The sequence below is a fragment of the Oncorhynchus mykiss genome, chromosome 13, assembly GCF_057628025.1.
Source record: "Oncorhynchus mykiss isolate SJ-2025 chromosome 13, ASM5762802v1, whole genome shotgun sequence".
Classification (NCBI taxonomy): Eukaryota; Metazoa; Chordata; class Actinopteri; order Salmoniformes; family Salmonidae; genus Oncorhynchus; species Oncorhynchus mykiss.
The window spans coordinates 52,705,031-52,724,784 of record NC_143034.1 but is presented as its reverse complement, the minus strand read 5'-3'; the positions used below and the strand labels follow the sequence as shown (position 1 = coordinate 52,724,784).

General features: G+C 44.0%; 1 protein-coding gene across 1 annotated transcript; it reads left to right on the top strand.

Annotated features, from left to right (window-relative positions):
- Positions 1-3,195: 3,195 nt before the first annotated feature.
- Positions 3,196-7,732, top strand: LOC149978922 (ubiquitin carboxyl-terminal hydrolase 37-like). The gene is made up of 12 exons (XM_090194310.1): positions 3,196-3,789; positions 3,898-3,983; positions 4,083-4,125; positions 4,303-4,422; positions 4,568-4,699; positions 5,707-5,845; positions 5,973-6,109; positions 6,280-6,373; positions 6,470-6,549; positions 6,785-6,922; positions 7,026-7,099; positions 7,514-7,732. Exons 1-12 carry the CDS (start codon positions 3,311-3,313, stop codon positions 7,648-7,650), a joined length of 1,659 nt encoding a protein of 552 aa, XP_090050436.1. The 5' UTR covers positions 3,196-3,310; the 3' UTR covers positions 7,651-7,732.
- The last annotated feature ends 12,022 nt before the right edge of the window (positions 7,733-19,754 follow it).

Below are 19,754 nucleotides of genomic sequence, written 5' to 3'. Positions count from 1 at the left end.
GATAATGAATACCTGGTCGTCAACAGCCAGTCCACTAATAATAACAACCTTCAGGATGTTAAAGCTTTGAACCCAATGAAATTCTACTTTCTGCCTGGCAGACAGAAGGCTCCATAAATCATTCTGTTATAACACTGGTTCACACCAACACGATGGGAGAGGTGCTTATGGTATAATATGACACTAAAGCTATGAAACTGGTTCAAACACTATACACTTTTTTCCCCTTCATGTCTTTATTGAGAAGTGTCTTTCAAAAGAAACAGATAAACCTTTTTTCCCCCAATTTGTTCTGGCTTAAAATAATAATAAAGGCCTCAAATATGTAATTAGTCATTTACAAAATTGTCATTTATGTTTAACATTTAATAATCAAGGCATCAAGTGTGCATATTCAAATTGATTGATTGCTCTACCCTGAACCACTGAATTAAAACCAACGCTCTAACACTCAATAAAACTTCAATAAAAGATGAATTACCCTTCTGTAAATCATGCTAATTTTATTCAGCCATTTGAAATGCATTGAAATTAAGGTGACACGAGATGTCAAAGAGACCTTTTTGAGTTAAGTATTTTGTACATGGTACAGAAAACATAACTGAATAGCCAGAATTATACATAGCAATATTATAGTATGTCAAGCACACATTTGGGGGAATGCTGAGGCAACATGGCGTGGTACAATCTAACTCACTACAAACCTGCTACCAAAGAGTTAGTCACATAGTTATTTTTATAATAAACTAAGTGGATTGCAGTATCTCTATGACAGTGGTGGTTTTGATGAAAAAAATTTGGTGTGATCGTCATTTAGGCTACCATTTAAAAATAATTCCCTCGCTTATGCTGTGCTTTGTTTTACATATCCTGGTCCAATACTGTACAATCATGAAAGACACATGTTTTTACCGACTTGTGTGCAGTCGTCCACCTGTGTGCCAGTAAACCAGCTGAAATGACAGTGGTTAATTCTAGCTAGAGGGCTGTTTGATTCTAATGGCTGTTCCAGGGAAGTAGCTTAACATAATTATGGTAAACTCCTGCTATTTGTTTTCGAGTGCCTATGCACACTCAGACGCCTATGCAATTTAAATGCACTTTTATCTGCAATTGATATTAAAAACGAATCCAAGGCTTGATGTGCGGTATATTCATATGGAGGAGGTGATGGATTTGCTTGGCCCTGCAGCTTGCCATAGAGGGGTAAGGCAGAGTAGTGGGGTCCACTGCTGGTGTCTGGGGTTAGGAGGACAGGGGGAAGGTTTGTGGGGGCGGAGGCCATGCTGCGTGTGGGCTGTAGGGAGCGCGTCTACCCTGGTTGGGGAGCTGCTGGCGTCTCGTTGGCATTGGCGTCCGTGGTCTTGTTTTCCACCTCATCGTCGGATAGGAGGTCGAGCGATGTCCCCTCCACCTGCAGCTGACGCCTGCCCGAGCGGCTGGAGGAGAAACTGATGGGGCCTCCACGCCTGCAGGGGACAGAGGGGGCCAGGAGAGGTATTAGTAACGAGGACCATCAATTTGGCCAATATACACAACTGTTTGTGTGTGTGTGGGGGGGGCTCCCGGAACCCTCCAGCTCGCCCAGCTTGGCTCGCAAGTCCTTGTTCTGCCTCTCCAGCTGCTGGCGCGCATTCTCATTCTTCTGGGCCATGCTGCGCTCTGCCACAAGCTCCAGGGTCAGGGTGTCCACCTGGGGGAGGAGAGGGGGAAGAGAGAGGTGGAGAGAGGAAAACAGGGAATGAAGGAGAGAGGGGAAAGTGAGAGAGAGATAAGGGTACTTTTTATGGTAGGGCTGAATAATGGATTGTTCCCTGGTGGTAGTAGGATCTACAATCTACTCTGCGAGAACAAATTATGCTTGCATTTATGTCATGATCTGTTGACAGTTGTGACTGGTGTGGTAGTGACCAACTGGGTTTACAGAACAGCAAATATACAACAAATGTACTAACGTTAGTATTTTTGTTTAGTTTACAGTCACTAGGCAGAGTGGCACCTTTTCAATGAGGTACAGTCAGAGATTAATAGATCCATCTGTGTTAAGGTGCTCCTAACAGTATACGCTGATGAAGACAGCTTGTCGGTCAGAAAGGTTGGATATTAGACTGAAAATAACCACCCACAAAACACAAAGGAAAACAGGCTATCTAAATATGGTTCTCAATCAGGGACAACAATTGACAGCTGCCTCTGATTGAGAACAATATCAGGCCAAATACAGAAATAGAAAATCATAGAAAAACTAACATAGACAACCCACCCAACTCACGCCCTGACCATACTAAAACAAAAGACAAAACAAAGGAACTAAGGTCAGAACGTGACAATAATAAAATGTTACTCTAAAGTATCTTAAGAAGATAGAAGTTAATAAATATGTTTTATGTTTACTGTATATTGTATAGGCTGTAAATGTGTCTTTACGTTTGTCTATTAATGGCAGCACCAATTCATCGAGTCAAATTCTGTGAATGTGTGAATGTAGGCCATTTGGCCAATAAAAGTTGTTTTGATTCTGCTAGACAGTAATGTTACTTCGAATGTCCTAGCCTCTTCCCATATCCCATACAATCACGCGTCAGTGGCCCAGGGAGCGTGGGAGAAAGATAACCCAATGTTTTCTCAATAGAAAACAGGTGTATTGGCAAGAACCTAGTTATGTTGTATATTTTATGAAATAGGAATAACTCTGAATACACGATCAATTAATTTTGTAAATTATTTTTCAACATTTTGGTGTGTGTGATTTGTTTACCATTTATGCTGGTAACGTGTAGACAGGCGCATCATAATTTGGTTTATGACATCACAATGTGAAATAGGCAACATATTTTGATGTTCTGCAAACTAAGGCATAGTCTACAAATACACTGAAATGGGATGTTTGTGTTGCTGTAAAAAGGTATGTGTCAATTCTGGGCTAGAATTTGTCTAATTCTGTTACAATTTAGAGTATATTCTATTCTTTTCAGCTATTACTAGTTGTTTCATTGTCTATTTATTTGTGCCAAATAGCAGGATTTGGGACAGAGGGTATAACTGTATGGTTACAATGGTTTTATTTTTATAAACATGTATTTTTGCTATTTGTTAGCCTATGATACAGAATTCAATATGATTGGGCGACGAGTTCTTTATTTTATGGTCAGATCATGTGGTTTGGGTGTGACATTTGCTGCTAGTTCAAATATAACATATATAATGTTTCTCCAAACAGAAAAAGAAGTGCAGAGTTCGCCTCGGGATTGGGAGCCGCTGTCCATCGCCGTTCCCAATCCCACCCAAACTGACGTCATTGGATGCCAGCATGGTAACTGAGTCAGTTTGGAAAAACCGGGAGAAGAAGAACGTAAAGGATCACCACCAACTTGATTCTTCCTTTGTCTCTTCTTTCCATTTGAAACCGTCTACAACATCTCTGACGCCCCTCGACCCCTTGTCTGGCCGAACACCAATCGGCACTCCATCCCCCTCACCCCCTGGATCCCCTGCCAGATCCCCTCCAACTCTCTCCAAGATCTTCGGCCTCTCTTCCCTCTCCTCTCTCCACATGTCATCTCTCTCTTCTTCTTCTTCTTCTTCAGTGGAAGGATCACAGACCTCCTCCCCTTTTAGTGCTTCTTCTGTTTCCCTGGCAGTCTCAACTCAGTTATCCTCCTCTGGAACTCCCCCCAGTCCTGCCTGCCCTTCCTCCACAACTCACGTCTCCTCCCCTGCCCCCCAGTCCTCCTCTCCAAACCCCCTGGACCAGCATGGAGAGACCAACAAAGACAGTGAGACTGCCAGGTACTGCAGCCTGATATCACATTTCATGCCAACCAACACCATTACATTGAAATGAAAAAGCCAATATAATATAGCTAACCTAATGCATATGTCTGTGTGTCTTTACAGAGATCTTATGAGCTCTGAGGTCAAAGAGGTGGGAGCAGTTGTTCCACAGACAAAGAGAATGGTACCCCTATTTGCTGGCATCGCAGGTCTGTAAACGGGTGCCATTTTTTGGTGCTACTTGTCTCAAATCATCTTTGACAAAGCTTCTCTCTTACCGCTCTCCGTCTCTCGGTCTCTCTCTGCAGAGGCCTCCATTGACCTGAAGGCTTCCTCTGTCTCCTTGGAGAGGTAAGTACTGTATACAATAGCCACCTTCATCTCACTCAACTCTACATAAGAGTGGTCACTCACACCATGACATGGTAAGGAATATCTGTATGCCTGTACATTAAAACAGTGTTCAAACAGACCGATTGGTGTTGAGCTACTGCTACTGATGCCTCTACCCTGTCTCTCTTCCTCCAGGCCATTGGTCAGGTCTCGGGAAGCCATGGCTCGCCTTCCCAACCTGTTCAGCAAGAGTAGCACCCAGCTGGGGGAGCAGAGCTGCACAGGCGGGGGCGAAGACAACACCAAGCTCCTCGGGTAAACACACACACACATACACCTCCTCTTATCTCTGAGCTCTGCTTTTTGTTTTAAATACAAATCCATTACAAATCCATTCATTAGTTTACCTTTGGTCCACAGTTCAGATATTAGTGTGTAACTGATGGCTTCTTTCCCACAGGTTGCCTAATATTGGCAACACCTGCTTCATGAACTCTGCTCTGCAGTGCCTGCTGGGGCTGCCAGCATTTTGCAGAGACATCCTGAGACAGCAGAATATCTGGAGTTCCTCCCCCTCCTCTAAACTGCTATGGTATACAGCCTCGCTCTCACCCTCCTGTCCCACCTGTACACACACTGACCCAAACACCTAGACGCTTATAGTTACAGTACACAAGTTCCGCCTCAATGTATGTGTCAGTGGAAGCTGCTGAGGGGAGGACGGCTCGTAATGATGTCTGAAATGGAGCAAATGGAATGGCATCAAACACATGGAAACCATATGTTTGATGTATTTGATAGCATTCCACTGATTCCGCTCCAGCCATTACCACGAACCCTTCCTCCCCAATTAAGGTGCCATCAACCTCCTGTGGTATGTATGTATGTATGTATGTATGTATGTTTGTATGTATCCATCCATCTATCTATCTATCTATCTATCTATCTATCTATCTATCTATCTATCTATCTCTCTGTATGTATGTATGTATGTATGTATGTATGTATGTATGTATGTATGTATGTATGTATGTATGTATGTATGTTTTTATGTATGTATGTATGTATGTTTGTATGTTTGTATGTATCCATCCATCTATCTATCTATCTATCTATCTATCTATCTATCTATCTATCTATCTATCTATCTATCTATCTATCTATCTATCTATCTATCTATCTATCTATCTATCTATCTATCTATCTCTCTGTATGTATGTATGTATGTATGTATGTATGTATGTATGTATGTATGTATGTATGTATGTATGTATGTATGTATGTATGTATGTATGTTTTTATGTATGTATGTATGTATGTATGTTTGTATGTATCTATCTATCTATCTATGTATGTATGGATGGATGGATGGATGAATGGATATATATTGTCCTTCGTACACTCTTAGTGTCTCATATGATTTTTAAGATAAAACCACACCCAACTTAGCTTCTGATTAACACCAGAGATGATTTCCTGTCACAGTCAGGAATCAGTTGAATCATATTTGATCAGAAGTTAAAGTAGAAGCACAGAGCTAATCTGTGGCCAAGGTGAGAGAGTGAAACCTGAATGCATGCTCTTTGTCTCCCTCCACAGCTGCTTTGCCGAGTTACATCAGGCCAGGCTTTCTGGAGGCACTGTTAATGCTAAGAACAAGGAAAATAAGAAAATCCTTCAAACAGTCAAGCGCTGTCTTTCCGTTGTCAATGAGGACTATGAGGACGACAATGAACAGGTAAGATATTATTTGCTAAAAGACTCACTTAACAATAAACCTGGGACACGTGACAGTGTTTTTCCTCAGCTCTGTTTCAGTTGTAGTTGTTGATGTATTTTCTGCTTCTTTCCCATTCTTCTCTTAGGATGCCCATGAATGTGTGTTGCTCCTCCTCTTTCAGCTGAAGGAGGAGGGTATGGCATTAAAGGGCTCACCAGAGCCATACACCTGCCCCGTGAAGCAGTTAGAATTCAAGCTGAAGACTTCCCGTACCTGCACCAGGTAACAGCTGTCATTTGTATACGGTGTACCTTGATGTCATCATCACATTTGTGAGGAGGTTTAATGTCAGCATAATATGCAGGATACAGAGGTAAAGCATTAAGATAGTGTGTAGAGGATCAAAAGGTTTGTGTTGGATAGCTGATGCATTTCTCTCCGTACTTCTGAAGCTGTGGAGTTATGGTGTATGGTCAGGAGGATTACAATCACTTGTCCCTGAGCCTGAGCCATTACCTGCCACACAGCCTGGACCTCTACTTTAAGGTCAGCACTTAGCTTAAACCAAGAGTTAGTATGTCAAGGAACACTATCATTAATGTCATAATGTTCATAATTGTATTGCTATCCTTTGTCACCTAGCCATCTGCGTTAGAGTGTGCATGCAGGGTGTGCTCAGGCAGCATGGCATCTGTGACTATGCACTTCCTCACGCTGCCCCGGTGAGTCCCCCCATCATCATCTCAGATTACAATTGACAGTCCTGATCTAACTCACCAAACTGGGTTATTGAATTGAGTACAAGACTGATTCCTTTGTCTGTGTGAATGCCTACCTGGTCGTCCGTCCGTCCGTCCGCCCGTCCGTCCGCCCGCCCGCCCGCCCGCCCGCCCGTCCGTCCGTCTGTCTGTCTGTCTGTCTTTGTGAATGCCTGCCTGCCTGTCTGTCTCTGAGCAGGGTCCTAATGCTTCATATCAAGCGATTTACTGCAGGCGACTGGGAGCCAAAGAAGGTGGATGATCCCATGTCCATCCCTGCAGAAATAACCCTCCCAGCCGTATGTGGGAAGACAGCCCATGTCCAGTATGGAGCCAGGTTGGTTTACACTCTGTTTTGGGACATTGCACATTGAGTAGCCAACACACACCATGATTTTCACACACTAGATATTTATTTTCAATGCCATCAATTTACACAGGGCAAGCTCCCTGGGGAAAAACAACATGGACAACAAACCTGCAAACTCCCCGAAAGGCACCCTTGATAGACCAGGTAGGACATTGTGTTACTGACATCATGCACAATACCCTCTCATGAAACAGGACTGTAGAGGAAAGCAAGTCGGAAGCTGAAGTTAAGAGTATATTTGTTGATAGGTTTCCACTTCACTTTCTGGTTTGTATTTACACTATATTTGATATACCCCCACCAGCTTCAAATTCCTCTGACCAGCTAGAGAAACCAGCTGACAGTGAGGAAAAGCAGCAGGCAGCCGCTGTGGTGAGGAGAGAGAGAGAGAGAGAGAGAGAGAGAGAGAGAGAGAGAGAGAAATAGAACAGATAACAGATAATTAGATCCAGTTGAGATAGTTGAGATAGTGGACGGATCAAGATAAGGCAGTTATAGAAGGCACCCCTATCCTGTAGACAAAACAACAATCCTATTATTAAATGTGTTTCCTTACAGAGACACCAGCCAGACAATATCTACAAATTGTCAAGTGTGATCTCACATCTGGGAGACAACATGTATACAGGTATGCAGGCATGCAGGTATGCAGGCACGCAGGTATGCAGGCACGCACACACAATTATGAAAGCTAAATGTACACTCTATTTTGTTTCCCTTGTTCCCTAGGCCACTACATCAGTGATGTTTTGGACAGCCGTGGCAGTGGGTGGCTCTGCCTGGATGACACACATGTCTTGAGGACAGATGAGGCCACTGTGCTGAAGGCGATTGCCCAGACTGCCTACATCCTGTTCTATGTCTGCAGGTAAGGCTCTAGGCCACAAATTTGAGAAGAATGTCACAAATGGAGTCAATGACGACAATCAGTCCCTTTCACCTGTAATCCCTCTGTATGTGTTATTTTTCAGACATTGTATGTACATGTAAGATCTCCCTGTCATTTCTCATTGAAGTGGAACAGGTGAAGGAGACCAGGCCCCTCACTACCAGGAGAAGGATCAGGAGAACCCATCATTAAACTCAGGGAGAGGCACAGCGCTCAGGGACCACCTGGAGTAGCACCTACCACACACCAAGAAACATCAGATTAATCGAATTAGGCTGCCCTACACCACCCTCAACTGCCTTAGACCACCATAAAGCTGCCCTAGACCACCATGAGGCTGCCCATCACCACCATCAAGCTGCCCTAGACCACCATCAGACTGCCCTACACCACCATCAAGCTGCCCTAGACCCCCATCAAGCTGCCCTACACCACCATCAAGCTGCCCTAGACCACCATCAAGCTGCCCTACACCACCATCAAGCTGCCCTAGACCACCATCAACTGCCTTAGACCACCATCAAGCTGCCCTAGACCACCATCAATTCTCCCTACACCACCATCAAGCTGCCCTACACCACCATCAAGCTGCCCTACACCACCTTCAAGCTGCCCTAGACCACCATCAGACTATGTTTCACCACCATCAAGCTGCCCTAGACCACCATCAGACTATCCTAGACCATCACGCTGCCCTAAACCACCTAGACACCATGCTGCCCTAGACCACCAGAACACCAGGCTGCCCTAGACCACCTGGACATCAGGCTGCCCTAGACCACCAGGCTGCCCTAGACCACCAGAAGAAACAGCTTACACCACCATCAAGCTGCCCTAGACCACCATCAGACTATCCTAGACCAATAGGACATCACGCTGCCCTAAACCACCTAGACACCAAGCTGCCCTAGACCACCAGAACACCAGGCTGCCCTAGACCACCTGAACATCAGGCTGCCCTAGACCACCTGGACATCAGGCTGCCCTAGACCACCTGGACATCAGGCTGCCCTAGACCACCAGGCTGCCCTAGACCACCAGAAGAAACAGCCTACACCACAAAGCATGTACCCACTCTAGGCCATCTACTGTATGTTTACAATTATATAAATATAAAACATCTCACCGACCGAGTGCAATTAATGTTCTTTTACTGTACATGGTAGTGAATAAATGTACCTACAGTGCATTCAGAAAGTATTCAGATCCCTTGACTTTTTCCACATTTAGTTAAGTTACATCCATGCATATAGGTTCCGCTTTCAGAGGTACATCTTTTACAGTTAGGAGACATATCTGTTTTCATTCTATGGAGTCTCAAAGGAGTATAATAAAATTTGTACAAAAATGTGTAATTAGATTCTTTCATTTTTACACTGGTAGAGGAGCAGTATACCCTGTCGCAAACCTCCGCCCATAACTCATCACTGATCGTCAGACCAAGGTCCTTTTCCCAGATTATTTTCAAAGGAGTAAAGGAGGAGCTTCCTTTCTCAGAAAGGAGTCTATAGATGTAAGATATTTTGCCTTTAATGGATTGTGCAGTGACAAGAAGGGTTTCAACTTCATTCAACTGAGTTCTAAACCTCCTCTTGGAGGTAAATGAGGAAATTACATGTCTAATTTGAAGATATTTAAAAAAAAAAAAATGGGATCTTGGCACATCGAATTCACTGCAGAGCTCTTGAAAGGATTTCAGTGTAGAGGTTTTCTGATGAAATAGGTCTGAAAAGGTCCTGATTCCTAGAGTATGCCAAAGATTAATGTTGGCATCCCTCAGGGCTTTTGGCAAGTCTGGGTTGCCTACTATAGGCGAGTGAGAACATATTTGGGAGGAAATGCCCAGGTATTTCTTACAATCCCTCCACGCTAGTAGGGTGCTGTAAATCGCAAAGGTTTTGGCTATGTTGCCCACTTCACTAAAGTTATTAATGAATATAATTGAGCTTAAGGGCAATGAACCACAGGATTGGGCTTCTATCTGATTCCACGTTGACTCTTGTCTGTTTGTGATCCATGTTAGCATGTTGCGGATTTGGGCAGACCAGTAGTACAGTTGAAAGGAGGGAAGGGCAAGACCACCTTTAGATTCAGGTTTTGATAAAGTGGAAAACTTGATCCTAGGTTTTTTATTGCCGCATATACATTTGGTGATGCTTTGGTTAGTTGTTTTGAAGAAGGAAACTGGGAGATAGCATGGAAGCATCTGAAATAAGTAGTTTAATCTAGGGAGGACGTTCATACGGATTACATTAATTCTTCCTACTAAGCTAATTGGGAGGGAGATCCAGGTTTGGAGATCGTTCTTGATTCGATCCAGGAGTGGAAGATAATTTTCCTTAAAAAGGCTATTCAGATCTGGTGTTATGAAGATCCCGAGGTATTGAAACCTGTGTGTTTTCCATTGGAAAGGACAAAGTGTCTTCATAGAGCTGGTGAGTGTAATATTGAGAGGGCAGACAGTGGATTTGTTAAAATTGATCTTATAACCTGAAAACTTCCCATACTGAGCAATTGTGTCTAAAATGAGAGGGAGGGATTTCTCAGGGTTGGATATGTAGAGCAAGACATCATCCGCGTAAAGCGAAATCTTGTGCTGCAGGCCACCTGCAGAAACACCCATAATACTTGGATTGCTCCTTATCAGCTCTGCCAGAGGCTCCGCCCCCAACAAGTAGAGCAGCGGGGACAGCGAGCACCCTTGTCTTGTGCCCCGTTCCAGAGGGAATCTGTCAGAGTTCAGTCCATTAGTAGTCACCATGGCATTTGGATGAGAGTATAGTGATTTGATCCATTTAATAAAATTTGGGCCCATATTGAACTTTTCTAAGACTGAAAACAGAAAGCTCCAATCCATCCTGTCAAACGCCTTCTCAGCATCCAGTGAAGCCAGCAGGACAGGGGTCTTTTGTGCGTTTACTTGATCAATAATATCAAAAAGACGGCGAATGTTATCAGAAGAGTATCTGTCTCTAATAAATCCAGTTTGGTCCGCTTTTATTATTTTGGGAAGAAGAGTGTTTAGTCTTTTGGCGAGCAATTTGGTAATTATTTTATAGTCGAAATCCAACAAGCTTATGGGCCGGAAGGACGAGCAGGATAGGGGGTCCTTGTCCTTTTTTAGCAACACTGTAATGCGAGCTGTGTGCATTGAGTCTGGGAGAACTCAGTTTTTGCAAAAATCCTCCAGCATTGGCATGAAGATAGGGCTGAGCTGGGGCCAAAAAGCTTTGTAGAACTCTTTGGGGAATCCATCTGGGCCTGGGGACTTATTAGGTGGCATGGAGGTAATTGCCTCCAGGATCTCCTCAGGAGTGAAGGGGGAGTTGAGATCTTCCTGGTCGGTCTCGGATAGTTTAGGTAGCGAGATTCCCTCTAGGAAAGAGTGGAGTTCTGCCTCCGTGTGTTTTCTCTCAGAGGTATATAGTTTGCAGTAAAAATCATGAAAAGTTAAATTGATCTTTTTTTGGGTCATATGTGACCTCGTCCTCTGCTGTTCGGATAGCCATGATTGTACGCTCCGACTGCTCCTTTTTTAATTGGTAAGCAAGCAATCTACTGGGCCTATTGCTATACTCATGGTATTTCTGTTTAGTAAAGAAAACTTTTTTTTTTATCTCCCGAGTGTAGTCCAAATTCAGTTTGGCTTTGGCTGCTTTAAGATGACTCCAGGAGGTGCTGTCTAGGGATTGTTTATGTATTTTTTCACAGCATTCCAGCTCCCTCTCAAGATCTAGCCTGTGTGCTTCCATTGCTTTTTTCTTAGAGGAAGCATATGCAATTAGATGACCTCTTAGTGTGGCTTTAGCAGCGTCCCACATTGTGGCCGGAGAAACAGGAGAATCTTTATTGTCTTGTGTGTAGTTGTCTATCCATGTAGTTACCAATGTATGGAACTCGTCATTTGATAGCATGGAGGTGTTGAATTTCCAGCTCTTTGACCTCGGGATGTTTTTGCAGAGGTCAAAGCGGAGGTGGACAAAGGCGTGATCTGAAAGTGCTATGGGTCCGAATGTACATGTGGCTGAATTTATGAAACTCTTTGGGATAAAAATGTAATCTATACGGGAGTAGGTGTTATGGACATTAGAGTAGTATGTATAGTCCATAGATTAGCTATTATTCTCTCTCCAGATATCTATCAGTCCCATCTCTTTAGTAAGAGAGTTCAACATCTTTGCAGATCTAGGATTTGTGGTGGGGACTTGAGATGATTTGTCTAGGGTTGGGTTAAGGGTACATTTAAAATCTCCGGCCACCACGCCAAAGGAGACACAATGCTCATTGAACAGGGTTATGATTTTTGACATGAAGGCAGGAGTATCTGTGTTAGGGGCGTATATGTTTAATATAGTAATTGGTTGACCATATAGTGACCCAGTTATCAAAATAAATCTCCCCTCCGGATCAGATATGTTTTTGTCAATTATGAATGGAACATTTTTATGGATAAGTATGGCTGTGCCTCTACTGTTTGATTTGAAAGATGAGAAATACACCTGTCCCACCCAAGCTCTGCAGAGTTTGGCATGTTCAGCATCACAGAGTCTCTTGTAATAGCGCAATGTCTGCTTTTTCCTTTTTTAGAGCACATAGTATCTTTTTTCGTTTTATTGCATGCCCTAGACCATGGCAGTTCCATGTCAATAGATTTAAGGTACTAGTCATCGTCATCGAGCAGTAATCCAACTTTAGTGCAAGTCATCGCTGGGTAAAAGTGGATAGTAATTACAGCTGCGTTCACATAAAAGGAAAATAAATGGTGTACATAAAATAATAATCTCTGAACACCCCAGCCGAGTTCCCAAACAACTCGACACATCCCGTTGGATCTTTTACCCCCCCCCCCCCCCCCACTCAGTCTCAATTCTGTGTTCCGAATAAAACAAAAACCGGGAACAGTTAGCAACGCACAACGTCTCCCTCTCCCCACCAAAGAAATGCCTCATCCTCTCCACCCCGCATTGAGTAAATAACACAGTTGCCCTCGTCCAGACCACAGTAAAAGAGGGGAGAAAAATAAAATCAATAGCCCAGCCTACATATACCTCCCCCGAGGGACATAGGGAACCCCAAGTAATAATAGCAACAACAAAAAAAACAGGGAAATAAAAGTAGGCTGAAACATTAGTAGGCCTAGGTTAGGCTATACAGCCCATCCCTCTCAGTTAAAGGACAATAAATATAAATTGGACGGCTATAATGACATTTAGGGGGTGGATCTCTGGATATCGGCTATATGTCGTCTTATCTCCTTTAGTAATGGCATTAATCGCATTTAGTCATTGGTCTGTTTCTCATTGGCCAGGATTGTCTTTCAAAAAACGTTTTGCCTCTTCGGGAGTTTTGAAGTGTCGCAAGGCTCCTTGGTGAAGAATCCTGAGCTCGTTTGGGTATTTGAATCCCCTGAAGATGCCTCGGTCAATGGAGTATTTCTTCACTTCGTCAAATTCTCGGCGCTTTCGGCGTATTCCAGCTGACAGGTCCTGGTGTAAAGCGAGTTTGGTGTTTCCCACTGTGATGGTGTTGTTTTTCGCCGCCTGTAGGACTCGTTCCTTGTCGGTGAATCTCAGGAAACGTATGGTGATTGGGCGCGGTGGTTGTCTGGCTGCTGGTGGGGGCCTCAGTGCTCGGTGAGCTCTCTCGAGTTCTATGGGCCTGTCGGTGGGCAGGTGGAGTCACTCGGGAGGTTTGTCTTGCAGGTAGCGGATCAGTGGCATGTTTCCCTCTTCTTTTTCGCCCAGATTGAATAGAACACAATTATTCCTTCGCCCCCTGTTTTCAAGGTCCTCTGTTTTCTCTTCCAGATGCTCGATTTTCTTTTTAGCATATGCTATTGTTTCCATGGCACCTGTCAATAAGTTTTCCATGGATAGGATTCGCCCCTCTGCCTCGTCCAGGCGCCCCGCGTTTATGGTTATCTTGTTGTTGATGTCAGGCAAAGCGTTTTCAAGGATTGTCACCTTGCCCCCTATCGCACTGAGCTGAGAGTTAATGGCATCTAATTTGGTGTTTAGTTCTGTACGTTGGGATCTCAACTCAGAAAGGATGTCTTCGACAGAGTGCGAGGTTGGCATTCGTTGTGCCTTGTGGGGGCGCGGGTTCTCTTGCTCCTGGCTAATGGCGCTAGTTTTTTCTGAAGTTAGCTTCTTCTTGGAGGCTTTTTCCGTCGCTAATACTCGAGTCCGGGTAAAAATGTCACCTGTAGTGTCGCCTTTTGTAGCCGCCATGACTTTTTCTTACTAAAGCTAAATGAGTGTGAACTTGGAGTGGAGGTAAGATTAGGAATTGGAAACTACTTGTGGAGAGCTCTTGGTTCATGCGGCCATCTCGTTCAAGGGTCACGTGATCCCCCCCAGCCTTATTCTAAAATGGATTAATTTATTTTTTCTTCTTCTCATCAATCTACCCCATAATGACAGCAAAAACAGGTTTTTAGATTTTTTTGCAAATTTATCAAGAAAACATAAAGCTAAACTATCACATTTACATAAGAATTCAGACCCTTTACTCAGTACTTTATTGAAGCATCTTTGGCAGCGATTACAGCCTCAAGTTTTCTTGGGTATGACGCTATAAGCTTAGCACATCTGTATTTGGGGAGTTTCTCTCATTCTTCTCTGCAGATCCTCTCAAGCTCTGTCGGGTTGGATGGGGAGCATCGCTGCACAGCTATTTTCAGGTCTCCAGAGATGTTCAATCAGGTTCAAGTCCGGGCTCTGGCTGGGCCACTCAAGGACATTCAGAGACTTGTCCCCAAGCCACCCCTGCGTTGTCTTGGCTGTGTGCTAAGGGTCGTTGTCCTGTTGGAAGGTGAACCTTCGCCCCAGTCTGAGATCCTGAACGCTCTGGAGCTGGTTTTCATCAAGCATCTCTCTGTACTTTGTGCCGTTCATCTTTCCCTCGATTCTGACTAGTCTACCAGTCCCTGCTGCTGAAAAACATCCCCACAGCATGATGCTGCCATCACCATGCTTCACCGTAGAAATGGTGCCAGGTTTCCTCCAGACATGGCGAATGGCATTCAGGCCAAAGAGTTCAATCATCAGGTTCCTGATAGCTCAGTTTGGCCAGGCGGCCAGCTCTAGGAGTCTTTGGGGTTCCAAACTTCTTCCATTTAGGAATGATGGAGGACAATTCCTTCGACCTCATGGTTTGGTTTTTGTTCTGACATGCACTGTGAACTGGGACCATATATAGACCTTTCTTATACAGGCCTTTCTAATCGACCTGGCCGGGGTATCCTGGAAGGATATTGATCTCATCCCATCAGTAGAGGATGCCTGGTTATTTTTTTTAAATGCCTTCCTACCCATCTTAAATAAGCATGCCCCATTCAAGAAATTTAGAACCAGGAACAGATATAGCCCTTGGTTCTCCCAAGACCTGACTGCCCTTAACTAACACAAAAACATCCTATGGCATTCTGCATTAGCATCGAACAGCCCCCGTGATATGCAGCTGTTCAGGGAAGCTAGAAACCAGTATACACAGGCAGTTAGAAAAGCCAAGGCTAGCTTTTTCAAGCAGAAATTTGCTTCCTGCAACACTAACTCAAAAAGTTCTGGGACACTGTAAAGTCCATGGAGAATAAGAACACCTCCTCCCACCTGCCCACTGCACTGAAGATAGGAAATACTGTCACCACTGATAAATCCACTATAATTGAGAATTTCAATAAGCATTTTTCTACGGCTGGCCATGCTTTCCACCTGGTTACTTTCCACCTGGCTCAACAGCACTGCACCCCCCACAGCAACTCGCCCAAGCCTTCCCCATTTCTCCTTCTCCCAAATCCAGTCAGCTGATGTTCTAAAAGAGCTGCAAAATCTGGACCCCTACACATCAGCCGGGCTAGACAATCTGGACCCCTTCTTTCTAAAATTATCTGCCGAAATTGTTGCCACCCCTATTACTAGCCTGTTCAACCTCTCTTTCGTGTCGTCTGAGATTCCCAAAGATTGGAAAGCAGCTGCGGTCATCCCCCTCTTCAAAGGGGGGGACACTCTTGACCCAAACTGCTACAGACCTATATCTATCCTACCCTGCCTTTCTAAGGTCTTCGAAAGCCATGTCAACAAACAGATTACCGACCATTTCGAATCTCACCATACCTTCTCTGCTATGCAATCTGGTTTCAGAGCTGGTCATGGGTGCACCTCAGCCACGCTCAAGGTCCTAAACGATATCTTAACCTCCATCAATAAGAAACATTACTGTGCAGCCGTATTCATTGATCTGGCCAAGGCTTTCGACTCTGTCAATCACCACACCCTCATCGGCAGACTCGACAGCCTTGGTTTCTCAAATGATTGTCTTGCATGGTTCACCAACTACTTCTCTGATAAAGTTCAATGTGTCAAATCGGAGGGTCTGCTGTCCGGACCTCTGGCAGTCTCTATGGGGGTGCCACAGGGTTCAATTCTTGGACCGACTCTCTTCTCTGTATACATCAATGATGTCGCTCTTGCTGCTGGTGAGTCTCTGATCCACCTCTACGCAGACGACACCATTCTGTATACTTCTGGCCCTTCTTTGGACACTGTGTTAACAACCCTCCAGGCAGACTTCAATACCATACAACTCTCCTTCCGTGGCCTCCAATTGCTCTTAAATACAAGTAAAACTAAATGCATGCTCTTCAACCGATCGCTGCCTGCACCTGCCCGCCTGTCCAACATCACTACTCTGGACGGTTCTGACTTAGAATACGTGGACAACTACAAATACCTAGGTGTCTGGTTGGACTGTAAACTCTCCTTCCAGACCCACATCAAACATCTCCAATCCAAAGTTAAATCTAGAATTGGCTTCCTATTTCGCAACAAAGCATTCTTCACTCATGCTGCCAAACATACCCTTGTAAAACTGACCATCCTACCATCCTCGACTTCGGCGATGTCATTTACAAAATAGCCTCCAATACCCTACTCAACAAATTGGATGCAGTATTTCACAGTGCAATCCGTTTTGTCACCAAAGCCCCATATACTACCCACCATTGCGACCTGTACCCTCTCGTTGGCTGGCCCTCGCTTCATACTCGTCGCCAAATCCACTGGCTCCATGTCATCTACAAGACCCTGCTAGGTAAAGTCCCCCCTTATCTCAGCTCGCTGGTCACCATAGCATCACCCACCTGTAGCAAGCGCTCCAGCAGGTATATCTCTAGGGTCACCCCCAAAACCAATTCTTTCTTTGGCCGCCTCTCCTTCCAGTTCTCTGCTGCCAATGATTGGAACGAACTACAAAAATCTCTGAAACTGGAAACACTTATCTCCCTCACTAGCTTTAAGCACCAACTGTCAGAGCAGCTCACAGATTACTGCACCTGTACATAGCCCACCTATAATTTAGCCCAAACAACTACCTCTTTCCCTACTGTATTTATGTTATTTATTTTGCTCCTTTGCACCCCATTATTTTTATTTCTACTTTTCACATTCTTCCACTTCCACCCTCAGGGTTTTAATGTAACCACAAATACAATGAAGTAATGGAACAATGAATGGCAATGTAACATAGACCATACATCACATATCAGTTTGGAGACAGTCTTGACCCACAACTACTGTGGGAAAGACTAAGAGGACATCAATGTGTTGTACAAGAAATATAGAAGAAACATTTTTTTTTTCTATAATGGATATGTTTATTGGTCTTTTACAACAACAACAAAAAAAGTCTAGAAATACAAGAAATAAAAGGAGATAATGAATACCTGGTCGTCAACAGCCAGTCTACTAATAATAACAACCTTCAGGATGTTAAAGCTTTGAACCCAATGAAATTCTACTTTCTGCCTGGCAGACAGAAGGCTCCATAAATCATTCTGTTATAACACTGGTTCACACCAACACGATGGGAGAGGTGCTTATGGTATAATATGACACTAAAGCTATGAAACTGGTTCAAACACTATACACTTTTTTCCCCTTCATGTCTTTATTGAGAAGTGTCTTTCAAAAGAAACAGATAAACCTTTTTTCCCCCAATTTGTTCTGGCTTAAAATAATAATAAAGGCCTCAAATATGTAATTAGTCATTTACAAAATGGTCATTTATGTTTAACATTTAATAATCAAGGCATCAACAAGTGTGCATATTCAAATTGATTGATTGCTCTACCCTGAACCACTGAATTAAAACCAACGCTCTAACACTCAATAAAACTTCAATAAAAGATGAATTACCCTTCTGTAAATCATGCTAATTTTATTCAGCCATTTGAAATGCATTGAAATTAAGGTGACACGAGATGTCAAAGAGACCTTTTTGAGTTAAGTATTTTGTACATGGTACAGAAAACATAACTGAATAGCCAGAATTATACATAGCAATATTATAGTATGTCAAGCACACATTTGGGCTGTCTTTCTAAAAAAAAGGGCCTTTGCTCCAAGTCTGACAAACCTAATTCCACACATTATCGTACACCACTTAAAGTAGATTGATATGTCAAATATAAAATGGTGGGTTATTGGACAAGGTTATATTGGTAAAGTTAACAGGGTCTTTTGCTGGTCATATATATAGGGGGAATGCTGAGGCAACATGGCATGGTACAATCTAACTCACTACAAACCTGCTACCAAAGAGTTATTCACATAGTTATTTTTATACTAAACTAAGTGGATTGCAGTATCTCTATGACAGTGGTGGTTTTGATGAAAAAAATTTGGTGTGATCGTCATTTAGGCTACCATTTAAAAATAATTCCCTCGCTTATGCTGTGCTTTGTTTTACATATCCTGGTCCAATACTGTACAATCATGAAAGACACATGTTTTTACCGACTTGTGTGCAGTCGTCCACCTGTGTGCCAGTAAACCAGCTGAAATGACAGTGGTTAATTCTAGCTAGAGGGCTGTTTGATTCTAATGGCTGTTCCAGGGAAGTAGCTTAACATAATTATGGTAAACTCCTGCTATTTGTTTTCGAGTGCCTATGCACACTCAGACGCCTATGCAATTTAAATGCACTTTTATCTGCAATTGATATTAAAAACGAATCCAAGGCTTGATGTGCGGTATATTCATATGGAGGAGGTGATGGATTTGCTTGGCCCTGCAGCTTGCCATAGAGGGGTAAGGCAGAGTAGTGGGGTCCACTGCTGGTGTCTGGGGTTAGGAGGACAGGGGTAAGGTTTGTGGGGGCGGAGGCCATGCTGCTTTTGGGCTGTAGGGAGCGCGTCTACTCTGGTTGGGGAGCTGCTGGCGTCTCGTTGGCATTGGCGTCCGTGGTCTTGTTTTCCACCTCATCGTCGGATAGGAGGTCGAGCGATGTCCCCTCCACCTGCAGCTGACGCCTGCCCGAGCGGCTGGAGGAGAAACTGATGGGGCCTCCACGCCTGCAGGGGACAGAGGGGGCCAGGAGAGGTATTAGTAACGAGGACCATCAATTTGGCCAATATACACAACTGTTTGTGTGTGTGTGGGGGGGGGGGCTCCCGGAACCCTCCAGCTCGCCCAGCTTGGCCCTCAAGTCCTTGTTCTGCCTCTCCAGCTGCTGGCGCGCATTCTCACTCTTCTGGGCCATGCTGCGCTCTGCCACAAGCTCCAGGGTCAGGGTGTCCACCTGGGGGAGGAGAGGGGGAAGAGAGAGGTGGAGAGAGGAAAACAGGGAATGAAGGAGAGAGGGGAAAGTGAGAGAGAGATAAGGGTACTTTTTATGGTAGGGCTGAATAATGGATTGTTCCCTGGTGGTAGTAGGATCTACAATCTACTCTGCGAGAACAAATTCTGCTTTGCATTTATGTCATGATCTGTTGATAGTTGTGACTGGTGTGGTAGTGACCAACTGGGTTTACAGAACAGCAAATATACAACAAATGTACTAACGTTAGTATTTTTGTTTAGTTTACAGTCACTAGGCAGAGTGGCAACTTTTCAATGAGGTACGGTCAGAGAT

Coding starts and splice junctions, on each gene's coding strand:
- LOC149978922 (XM_090194310.1), top strand. CDS start 3,311: ATGGTAACTGAGTCAGTTTGGAAAAACCGGGAGAAGAAGAACGTAAAG. Junction 4,423..4,567: donor GACAACACCAAGCTCCTCGG/GTAAACACACAC, acceptor TCTTTCCCACAG/GTTGCCTAATATTGGCAACA. Junction 6,923..7,025: donor CATGTCCAGTATGGAGCCAG/GTTGGTTTACAC, acceptor CAATTTACACAG/GGCAAGCTCCCTGGGGAAAA.